Source organism: Rhineura floridana, chromosome 5, assembly GCF_030035675.1.
Source record: "Rhineura floridana isolate rRhiFlo1 chromosome 5, rRhiFlo1.hap2, whole genome shotgun sequence".
Taxonomy (NCBI): domain Eukaryota; kingdom Metazoa; phylum Chordata; class Lepidosauria; order Squamata; family Rhineuridae; genus Rhineura; species Rhineura floridana.
The window spans coordinates 58,637,398-58,651,325 of record NC_084484.1 but is presented as its reverse complement, the minus strand read 5'-3'; the positions used below and the strand labels follow the sequence as shown (position 1 = coordinate 58,651,325).

Below are 13,928 nucleotides of genomic sequence, written 5' to 3'. Positions count from 1 at the left end.
CAGAATGTAACGGATCTTTGTTTTCTCTCTTTTTTGTAAATACTTGAGGGTCTGGAAGGCAACGACAATGAGCAAAGAATTCTAATCTTTATTTCCCCCATCATTTTAATTGACCACATGTGTAAAGGGTATCCCTGTGATTGTTAATAGATCCCATAGTTTTTCAAGGCTGAATGAGGTGCAGGGGGGACACCAGGTGTGGAGCTGCAGCTAGGGAGGGAACAATTAAAGTTTTCCTGGTGCAGAATTGTTACTTGTTTTTAAATGCAGTAAACATACAACTTCTATTTTAAGCACCAGGAAAACTTAGAATTCTGCAATCTTTTACATTATTCAAAATATTCCTATGTGAAATGTATCTTATGCACAAAAACTACTCTGTAGCATTTACTGACTTCTGAGTAAACATGTATAGGATTGGATTGTTAAATGTTAATTTTGACCCCACTCTCAACAATATTACTGCTGAACAGAGCTTCCATTTGTGTTGCAGACTTCCATGGAATCAAAGGAGGCAAAAATACAACATTGTCTAGCTTTCAAATTTTAATTATACGTAGCAGACAAGTTCTTTACAAATTAAGGTGAAAACCATGCCCCCTCAACAGAAACTGTTCTCAGGGTCAAAGTGACAAGTGACATTCAGTTTGCTTTCTATTTCATTGACAAATATATAGGAAAAGAGTAGCGCAGGGGCAAACTGCTTAATACTTTCCCCCTTTCTTTACCATGTATTTTTCTTCCTCTGGGAAAAAATACAGTTAGGTGAAGAGGGCAATGTGACTTGGAGCAAAAAATGTCTGGAAGGGAAAGGATTTAGCAGCTCCTTCCATTGCTCTCACAGGGTTCGCATGCAATGCTACACTATGGTTTAGTGTGATGTGCACAAACCAGAAAAAGCATGAACAAAGCCTAAACCTTGCACATTCCTCCTCTTTCCTTCTCCATGTCGCCAGGATACTTTTGCTAGTCCTTCGTTCTACTTTCACAGAATAAAGACTTCTTGTTAACGTGGTCTAGAACAGTGGTTCCCATGGACCTCTTGAAGATTGCTGAGCATCTCAGTGGACCACTTAATGATTTTTGTGCCTGTTGTAGCAACTGTAATATACCATGCTAGATGCTGTATGATTTTGAATTTTACATTTTATTGCTTCTTTTATTTCTTAGATAATTGTATTTTGTTTGTATACAATTTGAATTCCATAGAACAAGATAAGGAGAAATACAAGATGCAATAAAAATGCAATTAATCAATGTATTTTGCACAATGGATGTGGCATCTCCCATCTTCAACCACAAATCCACAAACATGCCGCAGACCGCCTGAATGAAGCTCACAGACCACTGGTGGGCCATGTATCACTGTTTGGGAACCTGATCTCAAACAACTCAGGTGACTAAAACAAGACATCTTCATAATCACCATGGTTTGAAGATACCTCATTTAGAAACTGACCGGTTTGTTTTAAACCCTAATCTGGGCCACAAGCAACAAGCCAGGATTCTTTTAAAAGTGAAACTGAACACTAGTGAAGTCCTTCTCCTGGCCTCATAGGAGGAGCAAGCATGCGGAAACCCAAGGCTTTGCTCAGGCTTATTGTAGCTCATGCAAACAGCACCACTGTTGAGCATTACATGTGAATCAGAAGCAGCTTTACTTTAACACACACATGCCAATAAAGTAAAGAATCAATAGGCGGTATTCAACTAATCATTAGGTGATATTCAACTAATATCTTCCATCAGGGCAAGGATTTCCACTTGCACAATGGGACTTCTCCCCCTCCTCCTCCTGTGTGCACCTTCTGCCCTCCCCAAATCTGCTCCAGAGGGTTGGGGAAACCCCTAGAACAGCTTCAGGAGGCATGTGAGGAGGGGGAGTATGTTCCATTGCACAAGCAGAAATCCTTGCACTAGTGGAACATTCACTTAGTGCTACATTGGATGCAACCCATACATCTGAATGTCACATGTCTTTTAAGCCTAAGTGCACAATCTGAAGCCGGTGGTTCTCTCAATAAGGTACAGTAGCTGACTGATGATAAAATATCCAGTGTTAAATGAAATAGAGTTAGTAAAAGGAAATATGACACTTGTAAACTGAATTTTATTCCAAATATCACATAAATACATTTTTCCATGAATATTCCAAATATACATGAAATGAACATTGCAGCAATATTTTTTAAAAAAGGTTTGGCTTTGTTTTATACAACAAGAACTGCCAAACATTGGTGTAACACATACCTGTCTTTCATTTTGTTTTTATTAAGTACAAAAAGGCGCAGATTAATAATTTATATTTATACATATATACACATACACCCACACACACGTACACACACACATTTCTTCAACTAGTTTCAAAACAGGTAAGGATTTTGTTTCAAGTTTTATCTACATAAAGTATGATTTAAAAAAAAACTGGTCACAAGCTCCAGATCTGGTTTTTGTGGTGCTTTGTTGATACAATCATTCCAGAGCTGCAAAATTAAGGCGCTACCAAACACCAGGCCTTCAGTTATGCAAGACACTGTATGACTTAAGCATACAGCTTTCTGAACACCCTTTGCCATTAATTCTCTGAAAATTAACTACAGCATGAGCCAAAGGAGCAGAAATCTGCTGATTATCAGCTCAATGGAGTCACAAAGCAATCTCAGTGACTGAAAAGGGAGATTTTAAAAGCTGTAGATAAAAGGCCACAGTAGCAGACAACTGGTATGATCTGTGAAATTCAAAGAAGATTGAATTTCATTTACAAATCTATTTGTTATTTGGAAGCCTTACACAGCAGGCTTATGATGGAAAACAGGTTTTTGCATGTTTATAGGGGAGGATGGAAAGCCTTCCCCTTGATATAGTCAATAAACATCTCTGGAACATTTTTCTGCAAAGTCTTTTGGATGACAGATACCCTAACCCCCACTTCTCTTAAGTTGCCAGACCAATCAGCCTAAGAGGAAGAAAACAGATTTAAACATTCTGACTTTCATCGTATTTTTAATGAATGTATCTGCTCATTTGATAGGCGATTGTTAAAAGAGCAGACAACTTGACCTTTAATTTTAAGGGCTAAGGATACCGTGCTGAAGACCAGAAAAGTACTGCATCCAAAACAGAACACCAAATATGAGTATCAGGGATACTGTAGGGAACAGAATTTTAAACATGGAAAACGCTGAAACAGCAAATTAGCAAAACAAAATAGTTTCTTACTTATGCTCACTTGCTGTGTATCTTCAGCTATTTATAGAACAGAAAACAAGACAAAGAAAGGGAAAACACCCAGAATCCACAAAACAAACATTGTACATACTGTGAAAAATTATGAAAACGGTCCAAGTTCCCTGCCAAAAATGAATGAGGGCACATTCTGGAGAATTTCTTACTAGGTACTTTGGAAGCTTTTAAAGTCCAGTGGATTTAACAGGAAGACAGCTGTGTTGGGGGAAGTATGATAGCACCCAGGGAATGGATAGAAGGGAAAATACACTAAGACCCTCCTCTCTCTCTCTCAGTTTTAATGGTAGCTCCCTTGAAGGAAAAAAACACACATTTTATCTACAGACTCTGGTCAAGGTAGCAGAACTTGCAGGAAGGCTATGGTAGAGATTATTAGATCATTGGTTGCAAGTTATGCAGTTTACAATTAAAAGAGTAGTCACAGGTCAGTACTTAACTACAAAAGGTGAATTCAAGATAGAGGCAACTACAGTACATTCAGGCTGTGTTGATCAGTTCCTAGGAAACTGCTACTGGCAACTTCTCACTCAATCGTTTTGCCAATCATAACCCTCAGACTACCGTTATGGTACCCAGTAACGCAGTCAATCACCTTTTAGATGATATTGCTTCCTGAATTCATGTGCAAGTGTTTACACCTTTGTCTAAACACTTTTTCTAATTTAAAAATAGGCACTTTTGAAATATTTTGGTATTGCCACTATTTTCATCTTGCCATATTATCTGCACATGAACCAGTGTCTTTCAGTTTGCCTTCAATTCACACAACATTCTGAGATCTGAACCAGTGTTATTTCCCCTCCTGTTAGTACAATTATTTGTAAGAGTCCAGCAGTTTGCATTAGCAACACTATTCTGCGATTTTAGGTTTACTGCTAGTTTCTTTCCAACAGGCTGCCTGACCATTTTTTAAAAGTTATCAACAGGTACTAAGACATCAAAATGTAGATATATTTACAAAACCAACAACAAATTGAAGGTTAACACCTGGTTTAAGCTTGCATTGAAATTTGCCTTTACAGGGTTGAGTTTGTGCCTCCTCAAGTTGTCACCAAGGACCAAGATTCAAAGCACAGACAGTGGTCGGTACATAATGAGTAAGAATATTCAAAGTTTTGGTTAAAAAAATATGCTAACAAAACGTTGTTCCAGTATAACAGGTTAGGCTGGCATGGCTGTTTTCAAATCTAGGTGGAAACTGGATCTTTCCTGTTTTAAGTTGTACTTACAGAATGAACATGAACAGTAATTTGAAATGGCAATTCTATATCTCAGCGGTCTTTTGTGAGCTTACTACAGAACACCTTAAAGGGAACAGAGTATATATATATAAGCTAGAAATGCTGGCCATGATCCAGCAATGGAGCTCAACATGCTCAAGTGTTGCAATGGCAGAAAAAAGCATCACCTCCACACACAAATTCCATCAACCGTAAGAGGCTACAGAATCCTCATGTGTACAGGTTCCCAAGTCACCACAACAAAGGACTGGCTGGCCATAGGTAACGTTTGTCTATATCGTAATGCAAGTCACCTGAGCTTATTCTTTTTTTTTTTTTGGTAGGGTTTGATGGGGGAACCCAACCGTCCTAGACACGTTTTGAAACATTCCCATTACACATAGCATGCAAGTTACAAACACAAGGGATTGGTTTGTTATAATCAGCCACAGTGCTGTTCACTAGCTACTCTTTGAACAGACATTGTCTGAAGGGGAACGCCCAGGAATATCTATTTTACTTCACAGATCAATCATTTTGTCAATATGCTACAGATCAAAGATTGTTCTTCTGTTGTCTGTGCACTCTTCTTTTAGATATTTGGAGAAATTCCCTTCAACTGGCTACCTCTAAAAATGTTCATTTTCAGTTTCTAATCCACCATTCTGAGTCCCACTTCCTTGCTATGTAAAGTCAAGATTTCTGTTGGGGCTTCAGGAATGTTTTAGGGCTTGTGACTCAGTTGTCTCATCATAATAAATAGACAGTTGGTTATGAGTAGCAATTCCAAGTTGTCGCCTGCAACTATCAGCTATGTTGCAATTGTTGCACAGTTTCCAAGAGGCTCAGATTTCTCCAGGACAATAGGCACAGAATGCTTGTTTAACTACTGGGTAGAGTGTGTGCAAAAATGGTGAATGCTTAGATGAACAGATCAATGTCATTAAAAGGGAAGAATTGTTCAATCTTGTGATTTCTCTCTTATGAGCATTTGCAACCAGTTGTTTTCAGTGTCTGTTCAAAAATAAGGCTGTGTCATCTGGCTCTTTTGCGGGTCACAAATATTAATACACGCCGTATGGCAATAAGACGATCTTTAAGCGAAGTCATGGCAAGAATGGCCAACTGAGCCCTGTTCTCCAATGGCAATACTGCCAACAGCCACCAGTACCAAGCTGGACCACTAGGGTTACTCTGCAAAGAAAACAAAAGAATGTATCTATATGTGCTTAACATTTATAGGAAAATCTAAATGATAGCCCTCTGCACTAATTCCCTAATATTGATAGGGTTATCCAAAGGACAGCGTTCTGTCCAATCCTCAGGCTACAGAATGAGAACAGGCCCTCTCCTTCCCACCCAACCCATGTTTTGGAGCAAAGAGTATGTGCTATAATAGGAAGATTGCTCAAAACAAAACAAAAAAGCACACCCTTTTGAACCTTTCTTCTACTAGCTTTGTCTCTGTCCACCAAGAACTACATTACAGCTGGCTAAAAACAATTGGGGCAGAATAGAAAGAAGCAGAAAAAACCCCACTCAACGTTTGTTTGCAAAAGTACAGTACACCAATAATGGTTGGTCGGTTGTCATGTTAGTACTTAACCTTCTAGTTAAATCATATCTCAATTTTATTTTATTTTTAAGAGGTTGGAATGCGTATTTAAGTACTATGCTTAAATTACCAGCCAATATGAAAGTTCATGTATTTGACTCTGTAAAAATGGGCTTCTTGGGACTCCCACATCAGCCTTACTGGAGGAATTTGCTGTGATGTTTCATCACTCCTTTGATGAGAATTATTTCTTCCATTCTAGCCTCAAGCAATTCTGAGCACTAAAAGCTGGAGCAGAAACAACTGATCTTTTCATGCAGATTTGCTCCTATTTAGAATGTCCGAGAAAGCTTTCTGCTCACACCAACCACTATGCGGACTGTCAAGTTACAGGTGCAAATGTGTCTGTAATTTTTTTGATAGAGTAGTCTGGCTTGCTACTAAGGCTGTACAAAGATAAACTGAACACATAGAGAATTTGCCAAAATGCCTATCTGTTCACATGAGTTCAGTCTATGTGAGCAAGTCCAAATGTAATTATGACTCAAATGAGGAATAATTTGAAAATCATAGTGTTGTCTCACAGGGGTTGTAATCCAAATGTGCAAGATTTATTAGTGGCAACAATTTAATTAGATGTTTTTAAAGGTGGTTGGTGGTGTGTGCGTGTTTTTTTATCCCCAGAGGCAAGTGAGCATAGACTTTAGTTTAATGTAGCACTTACCAATATATTTTTTCAGGGCAGAAATATAGTCTTTTTTAAAAATCAAATGACGGATTGCCCATAGTACTTTCCTCAACTTCACCATGCTACGAAAGATAGCCCTCACCCTGAACAAGGGCATGAATTAAAGACCTCTCCCCTCCAAAAATTTTTTACTAGAAAAGCAGCTTTGAGAGGAGTATTAGGAAGAGAGAAGCAGCAGAGGTTTTTGCTGCCAATTCCCATTCCAGCCACTTCTGGGGAGCAATTTGGCTGCAGGGGGAAAGGGTTAAGTTCTTGGTGCTTCTCTATTCCAATCTCATTCTTCCCAAAGTTACTTTTCCCCCCAAAGGGGGACTTCAATACCCATGCTTGCACATAATGCATAGTTAGACGCTGGTGAGAAAGGCACTCCCCATTTCCATCTTTGATCCTTCATCAATTTAGTGAATTGATATTTTACGAATTTCAGCTCTGAGGATTTTATTGTTATTTTCAGAGGTGGTGTGTGAGAGAGAAAGACTTGTCTTATAATATTTACCTGTGGCTCAGGTTCTTTTCCTGGCATTGACCCAAAGTGGTTTAGAATTTGCGCTTTCATGTTGTCTTTAAGAGAAGTAAACCAGGCAACAGCTTGATCATAGACTGAATTGTGAAGGCGGACAAGTTCTTCATACTCTGCCCCTTCAACCTGGAAAAGGATTCAAAGTTTGGTTTCACTCACTTGCAGCATGACAAAAATAACACAAGATGTGACTTAAAGCATCATCTAAACAGTTTAGCTACTTTTAAAATGTCTTGGAACACGGTACCTTGATTTCTGCAGTAAGACTGGGCACTAGGGCAGAGGACAGTGAGGCTTAGAGAAGCTGTACTCCCTTGAAAGCCCCACTCACCTCCATTCTGTCTCTTAAGCCTATAGCAGTAACTGCAACAAGTTGGTGTATATAAAAAAAAGCCAACCATACTTGCTCTGCAATCACAAGTGCCACAAATTTTCTCCATTAAAAGTGAAACAGAGATCCTTTGGGTGAGAAATACATCCACCATATTTTTAATATTAACTGCTTTAAAGCCTTTTACAAGAAAATAGATCATCAATGAACAGTGTTAGTTGCCCCTTTCACTCAACAAAATGCAATAAACTACTACTACTACAACAACATATAGTTCAACAGCAGAGCCAACAAATCATCTTCACAGAAACATGACATTCACATCTTACAGAAGTAGTCATATAGACACAGAAGAAGCCTTATGTGGGTTTCCCACAGGCATCTGGCTGGCCACTGCGAAAACAAGATGCAGGATTAGATGGGCCACTGGCCTGATCCAGCAGGCTCTTCTTATGTTCTTACCATCTAAATCCCACTTGCACAATTGCCACAATTCTCCTGCACAAGGAGCAAACATGTTCACCCCAACCATGTTGAACCCCTGTATTATATATGACTGAGCTGGATGGATCAGCACACTCTTCAATAAATGGCATGGTAGCGACTACGCAGAATTCTAGATTAGGCTGCACAGGTGTTAAAAAGGTAACAAAGCAGATCTTGGGATCTGATAATATTAAACCCACATATTGGCTCAGTGCTATGACCTTCTGCCTGAAATGTGTGGTCCCTCCACAATTACTCAAGAAAGAGTGCTGTTATACCCAGGGGGATGGAAAAATACATTCATTTGTGTTGAAAACTTGCACCAGTCATCTAAAAATCAAAACTTCCAGCTCTGTCACTGGGCAGAAGGACCAAACTTTTCATCTCTCATCAGAGATCTTTACAATTGATGATTACTTTCAATAGCACAATGGATTTTACAGCAATGAGCTCTCTTCATTGCTAGGGGGAACTCAGCCTTCATGTAGTTGGGTGTTATTCTTAAGGAGGATCAAATGCCATACATTCAATGTGGCTTCTGCATTAAGAGGATTTCACTATATTTAAAAAGGACAGTCATTCCGAAGCATGATGCTCTTGGGGAAAAGAAAGACGGTGAAGAGCAGAGAGTTCAATAAAGTACATAAAACCCAAAAGGTACAATTTTATATAAGCTTGCTTCAAGTGGAAACTTCTTAAGCTGCTGCTTTATCATGAAGCTTTTGTCCAAACATTCACATGGGAATCAAAATGGCACCTTGAAATAAAAATAAGTTCTACCATATTTTGAGGTAGTGAGATGTGAGGACTAAAGTGGAATTCTACCAGATTCTGATAGAGACCAACACTGTTATCTTGTTATTTCTCCAGGCTTGATCTTCTTAGTGCTATGTGACTTCCGTTCTGGTACAGCTAAGAAAGCATGTATGTGCTTTCAATGATTTGTACTAACATTATGTAGGATGGCAACCCTGATCTGATAAAGATCCACCCTCACCAACAGGCACAGCACTACGAGGCACAATGTAAGCAAAGGGAGGAAGAATGGATAACAGAATGTTGCAACCATGCCTTGTAGTGGGCAAATACAATTATTTGCCAAGCAGTTACTTAAGACTATGCATATATAACTATATATTTATCCTGCACAAACGGGAAGAAAATCTTACCACATTTCTGAATCTGATCAGAGTTCCAGGAAAGCAGCAAGAAAGTAGTAAGATTGTATTGTCCTGCCAAGCAGTGAGGACAATCAGCTTACCACTGTGTAAGATACCATTTGCTAAACAGTTACCTGTATCCTTCCAATGTCCATGAATTATGTGGAAAGTGGGATCTAGTGTTTTTGCAGGGTGAGTATGGAGGCAAATAAACAGGTAAAAGATCCTGGCAGGATGAATTGAAATTTGAGTATATTTGAACAAATATTTTTGCTGCCACCTCTTGTTTTGTGTAATAGAGATCTGATGTCCTATCCTCTGTCCACACCTGAAAATAGCAGCTCAGACTTTTTTTAACCTTCAAAATCAAATATATTCTATTCTCTCTGCCTTCATGTTTCCCTCCATTTGAGAGCAACTTTAATGCTGCACTACTGAAGAAACTAGCTGCAGAAATTAACAGGATTAAAAACTGGTGATCAAAGCATGCTTGAGGGAGATATAATCCAACAGAACTTTGTAATGCTTTGTCATCAATCTAAAGAAGAGTGCCATTGATACCTAGGCATGATATAATTTACAAGCAGATTAGATATGCCTCTTCTAACATTTGCCCCTAGGAGTACATACATACCACCAATTTTACTGGAATTCCTATTTATCATAGGCTTGTTTCCCCAAATCCCTGCTTCTATAAACTCATGTTTTCTTACTCAATATATTTTTCTGGAAAAGGCAGTGCCTGTGCAATGGAGAATGCTACACAATAAAGTTAAAAGCATCTCCAGAAAAATGCTTCCAGTCAAAACTGGGGTGTTGTTTCAATTCAAAACCATCAAATATGGCAGGTTTCTAGTGTTGGTGAAGCACTATGTGGAGGGAGGAAGGGAGAGGAAGGAAATGACTTGGGGCAAGAATGTTATACTGTCATGGAGAAGGAGAAAGGCATTCAAAATACAAGGGACGCCGATAGTATTAAGAGGATGAAATGGGGTTGTCCGCCTGTAATGGGATAAAAAGCCAATATAACATTTGATGAAACAACAGAATGCATACTTGGAAGACAAGTGCAGAAAAGAGTCTTACAAAACTGCACAAAAAGTTACCTTTTTATCTTCCAAATATTCAATATTTGCAGTATTATACCCGTCTCTTTGACCATGGCTCAAGACTCTGAAACGCCGAACACCAACTGTATCAACCACTGAACGCCCATCAGGAAAAAACTTCACATCTCTGATCTCTAACATGCAGCCATAATCAGCAAATCTGATGGGACAACAAGAGAGAGAGAGATCAAGATTGCAATCCTAAGCATACTTCAAGAATAAGCCCTACTGATTCCATGCGGAATTACCAATTCCATGCATAAGCATATTTAAATCAATCTGTAAAACGTTATTACAGAAATTACACACATACATGTCCTGACATCATGAGAAGAGAGATACAAGGCATGCAGAAACAGATTGCCCATTCTGGTACTGTTGAAAGGCTACACATTGATGTTTGAGTTCTTCTAGGACTAGAGTCAGCCTGCCAGATATTTTTTTGAGTACTGTGCAACTCTCCATGAGATTAATGAGGGAGGTTTGTGACACCACTGGTACTGGTCAACTAGTTGCTTCTGCATTTTGCAACAAGATAAAATGCTTCTGCATTTTGCAACAAGATACAAGATAAGACAGTGAATAGGAAGCATCAGAGACTGCGGTACTGCTGAAGCAAAGCTGTTGTGGGCCTGATTGGGTGTGAGATTGCTGGTACCCCCATGTAACAGAAGCAGCTTGAATGACCAGGAAGAAATGCACACAAAAGCAAAGAGTAAGGCAGATTCATTCTTTACACTGCACTTGTAGGAAGAGCAAAAACTGGAGAACAAGAAACAGTTCAACTTTCCAAGCAGAGACAAATTCCATATAGGGTGACAGAGAACTGCAAAACAGTCATTCAAAAATATAAAATGTGACGTTTTACACTCCTTATCAAAGCTGTAATTCTCAAGGCATCACAAATGTTTAGACAGAGTTAAAGAACGAGATGTTTGGACAATTCTCTGAGCTATGGAACATCTTGGATTGCAAGAAACCTTGTGAAAACCAGCCAGGTTAGAGCTCAGCCCAAAAATACCCCTGTGCACAAGCAGAAAACTTCTCCTGGACCAGCAGCAAGTTTGAGGGCTTGGTGCCCTTGGTCGAGTAAGCTTACCAGGAGGTGAAGAGGTGGGCAGAAGAAACAGATGGAGATAAGAAAAGGGAAGCAACTGGTGAAGCAGTCACCACCATCACCACCTTCATTTCTCCAGAATGTTTCTGGCCCCAATGAAGTGTTTATTGGGTAATACTTCTCTTCACAGCACTAGCCCCTCCCCCCCAAGTTTACAAAAGTTAAAAGAAAAAAGGGGAAAGCTGGCCCCAGACAAGTGGCATTCCAAGCTCACAGACCCCAGCATCTCCCCCCCCACGTTAAGGTGGGTCAGGTCAAACAACATTTTTGAGAAAGTGCAGCCAACACAAATAGGGATTAGAAGACTACTAAATCAGATGGACTTGCACATCAGCACATCTTTCAGGAATTCAACATTTACTTCCAAATCCTTTGCTTACCCTTTCAGTTCGTCAGCTAAGCACATGCCAAACTGTTTGGTACCAGTTTCCATGCATCTTCTTATCATTAACCGATAACGGGGTTCAAAAATGTGAAGAGGGCAAGGAATGGTTGGGAAAGCCATGGTGCACACAAAGATGGGAACATCTTTATTTAGACTGTAAGAAAACGAAGGGTCAAATTAGATCAGCACAAGCAATTGAGAACTGTTTGAAATTTGTCATGAAATAAGGTTGGATATGTTGACATACACCCCATTTCCTAGGCCTTCCCAGCTGTTAATGACACATCCAGTAGTTCACATGCAACATTAAACTGTAGTTTAAAATAAACTGTGGTTTGACATACACAAGTGCTTTCCTCCCCTCTGCTCCCAAGTGTGCCATGGCAGGGAGGGAGAAGTAAACCAAAACTTTTCTTCTTGTGATGTGCAAACCCAGACTCTGTTTGTTCTTGGTATACTGCTTGTGGTTTGCTTAAAGAAAACAAACCATGAGTCCACAAAATCCCCATTTCACACATCATGACAAGTCAATCTCTGGCTTTTTTCTCTCTCTCCCACGTGGCATAGTCAGGAGTGAGAGAGAAGCAAAGTGCTCATGCACATTCAACCATAGTTGAATTCATAGTTTATTTTAAACTATGGATTAACATGTGCACACCAAGCCTATGCATCATACTACAGCAGTCTACTTTACATGCAGAAGGAGCCTGACGATACAGAGTTCAGATTAAATCACTTCAAGTATATCAATAAAACATGTAATATCAGAGAGGCTTGGAACAACATTCTACCCCACGTTTACTACTGCAATAATTTCAGGGGCAATTTTAGGATTTTAAATTACAAAACAAATAACACTTATGAAATGTGAGAGCATAAATCTAAGTTTAGAGCTAAAATATAAGTTTAGCTTTGTGTCTTCCAATTCTGTGTAAGATGGCAAACCATGGCAAACAACAACAACAAACCAAGCAACAAACCTGGTACATCTCTCTCCATATGAACCTGCCCTTATTTCACTATTGGAGGCCCTCCTCCAAGTGCCACCTTCCAGTTGAAAGATGGAGGGTGGCAGTAGGAGAGAAATGGTATTTTTATCAGTCCTCCACCCCCCACCCCATCCAATTATGGAATGCTCTCCCAGGAGCCCTGTGGAGCCCTGTCGTCTTTTCAGCACTAGGCCAAAAAGTCTCTTTACTTCCAGGCACTTGACGCATTCGGGGGGGGGATGTTAGTTTGTTGCTTTTAATTGTGGTTTACGATAATCAAAAATTTATGTTCCACCTTTCATTTTGAAAAAAAATACCAAGATTGTTCACAAGCAAGCAGAAGCCAACAGCAGAATAACAGTGGGTGTGAGGTTAGATGTTTCAACCTCTTGAATACTTACGATCAGCTTTAGACATTTTGGTGGTATTCAACGCTAGTTCTACTCAGAGTAGACCCACTGATGGTAAGACACGACTAACTTAGGTTCATTCATTTCAGTGGGTCTACTCTGAGTAGGATTTAGCTGAATACAACCCCTTTCAATTTTATTTTATGTATTTTCCATACTTCTGTTGTAATGATGCAAGTCGCCTTGAAATCTTTGTAATGTAAGGCAATGAATGAATAAAAGTATACTAATAAAATAATATCAGAAACCTATGCTGTTGCTCATGAATTACTAACATGAAAAATACTTTTACAGACATCTCTACAATGTGGGTAGGGTTAACTATGAATCAATTCACACAGGAGCTTGGGAAGTATAGAAGCCTCTTGCTGAGTTTAGGAACTATCAGTAGACCTAGATTTGCTCTGCCCTCTCATCAGTACTATCACCTGCCTACTTTCTAGCTCCTGGATTGGGGACAACAGAGAAGAGGATTGCTTTGCTGCAGTGCTTGTGTGACGGACAGGGCTGGGTTCCATCCCTTTCCATCATTAGTCAAATCTGTAATTGGAATGCTGAGAAGGGGCAGAGTGGAAAAAGGACTGTTGTAGTCAGTTGAGATGAGTTTGAGTTTCGATAAGAAGCAGTTAAGTTGAGATTAGGGAGGAAA

At 39.4% G+C, this 13,928-nt stretch overlaps 1 protein-coding gene across 2 annotated transcripts in view; it reads right to left on the bottom strand.

Annotated features, from left to right (window-relative positions):
- Window positions 1–2,088: 2,088 nt before the first annotated feature.
- Window positions 2,089–13,928, bottom strand: part of LONRF2 (LON peptidase N-terminal domain and ring finger 2) — a 60,105-nt gene continuing 48,265 nt past the window's right edge. For both annotated transcript variants that reach the window (XM_061626861.1, XM_061626862.1), the window contains 4 exons: window positions 11,876–12,034; window positions 10,376–10,538; window positions 7,269–7,418; window positions 2,089–5,663 (listed from right to left, as the gene is read on the bottom strand). In XM_061626861.1, the coding sequence (XP_061482845.1) occupies window positions 5,505–5,663; window positions 7,269–7,418; window positions 10,376–10,538; window positions 11,876–12,034 (631 nt within the window). In that variant the 3' untranslated portion in view covers window positions 2,089–5,504. The remainder of the gene's footprint in view (window positions 5,664–7,268; window positions 7,419–10,375; window positions 10,539–11,875; window positions 12,035–13,928) is intronic.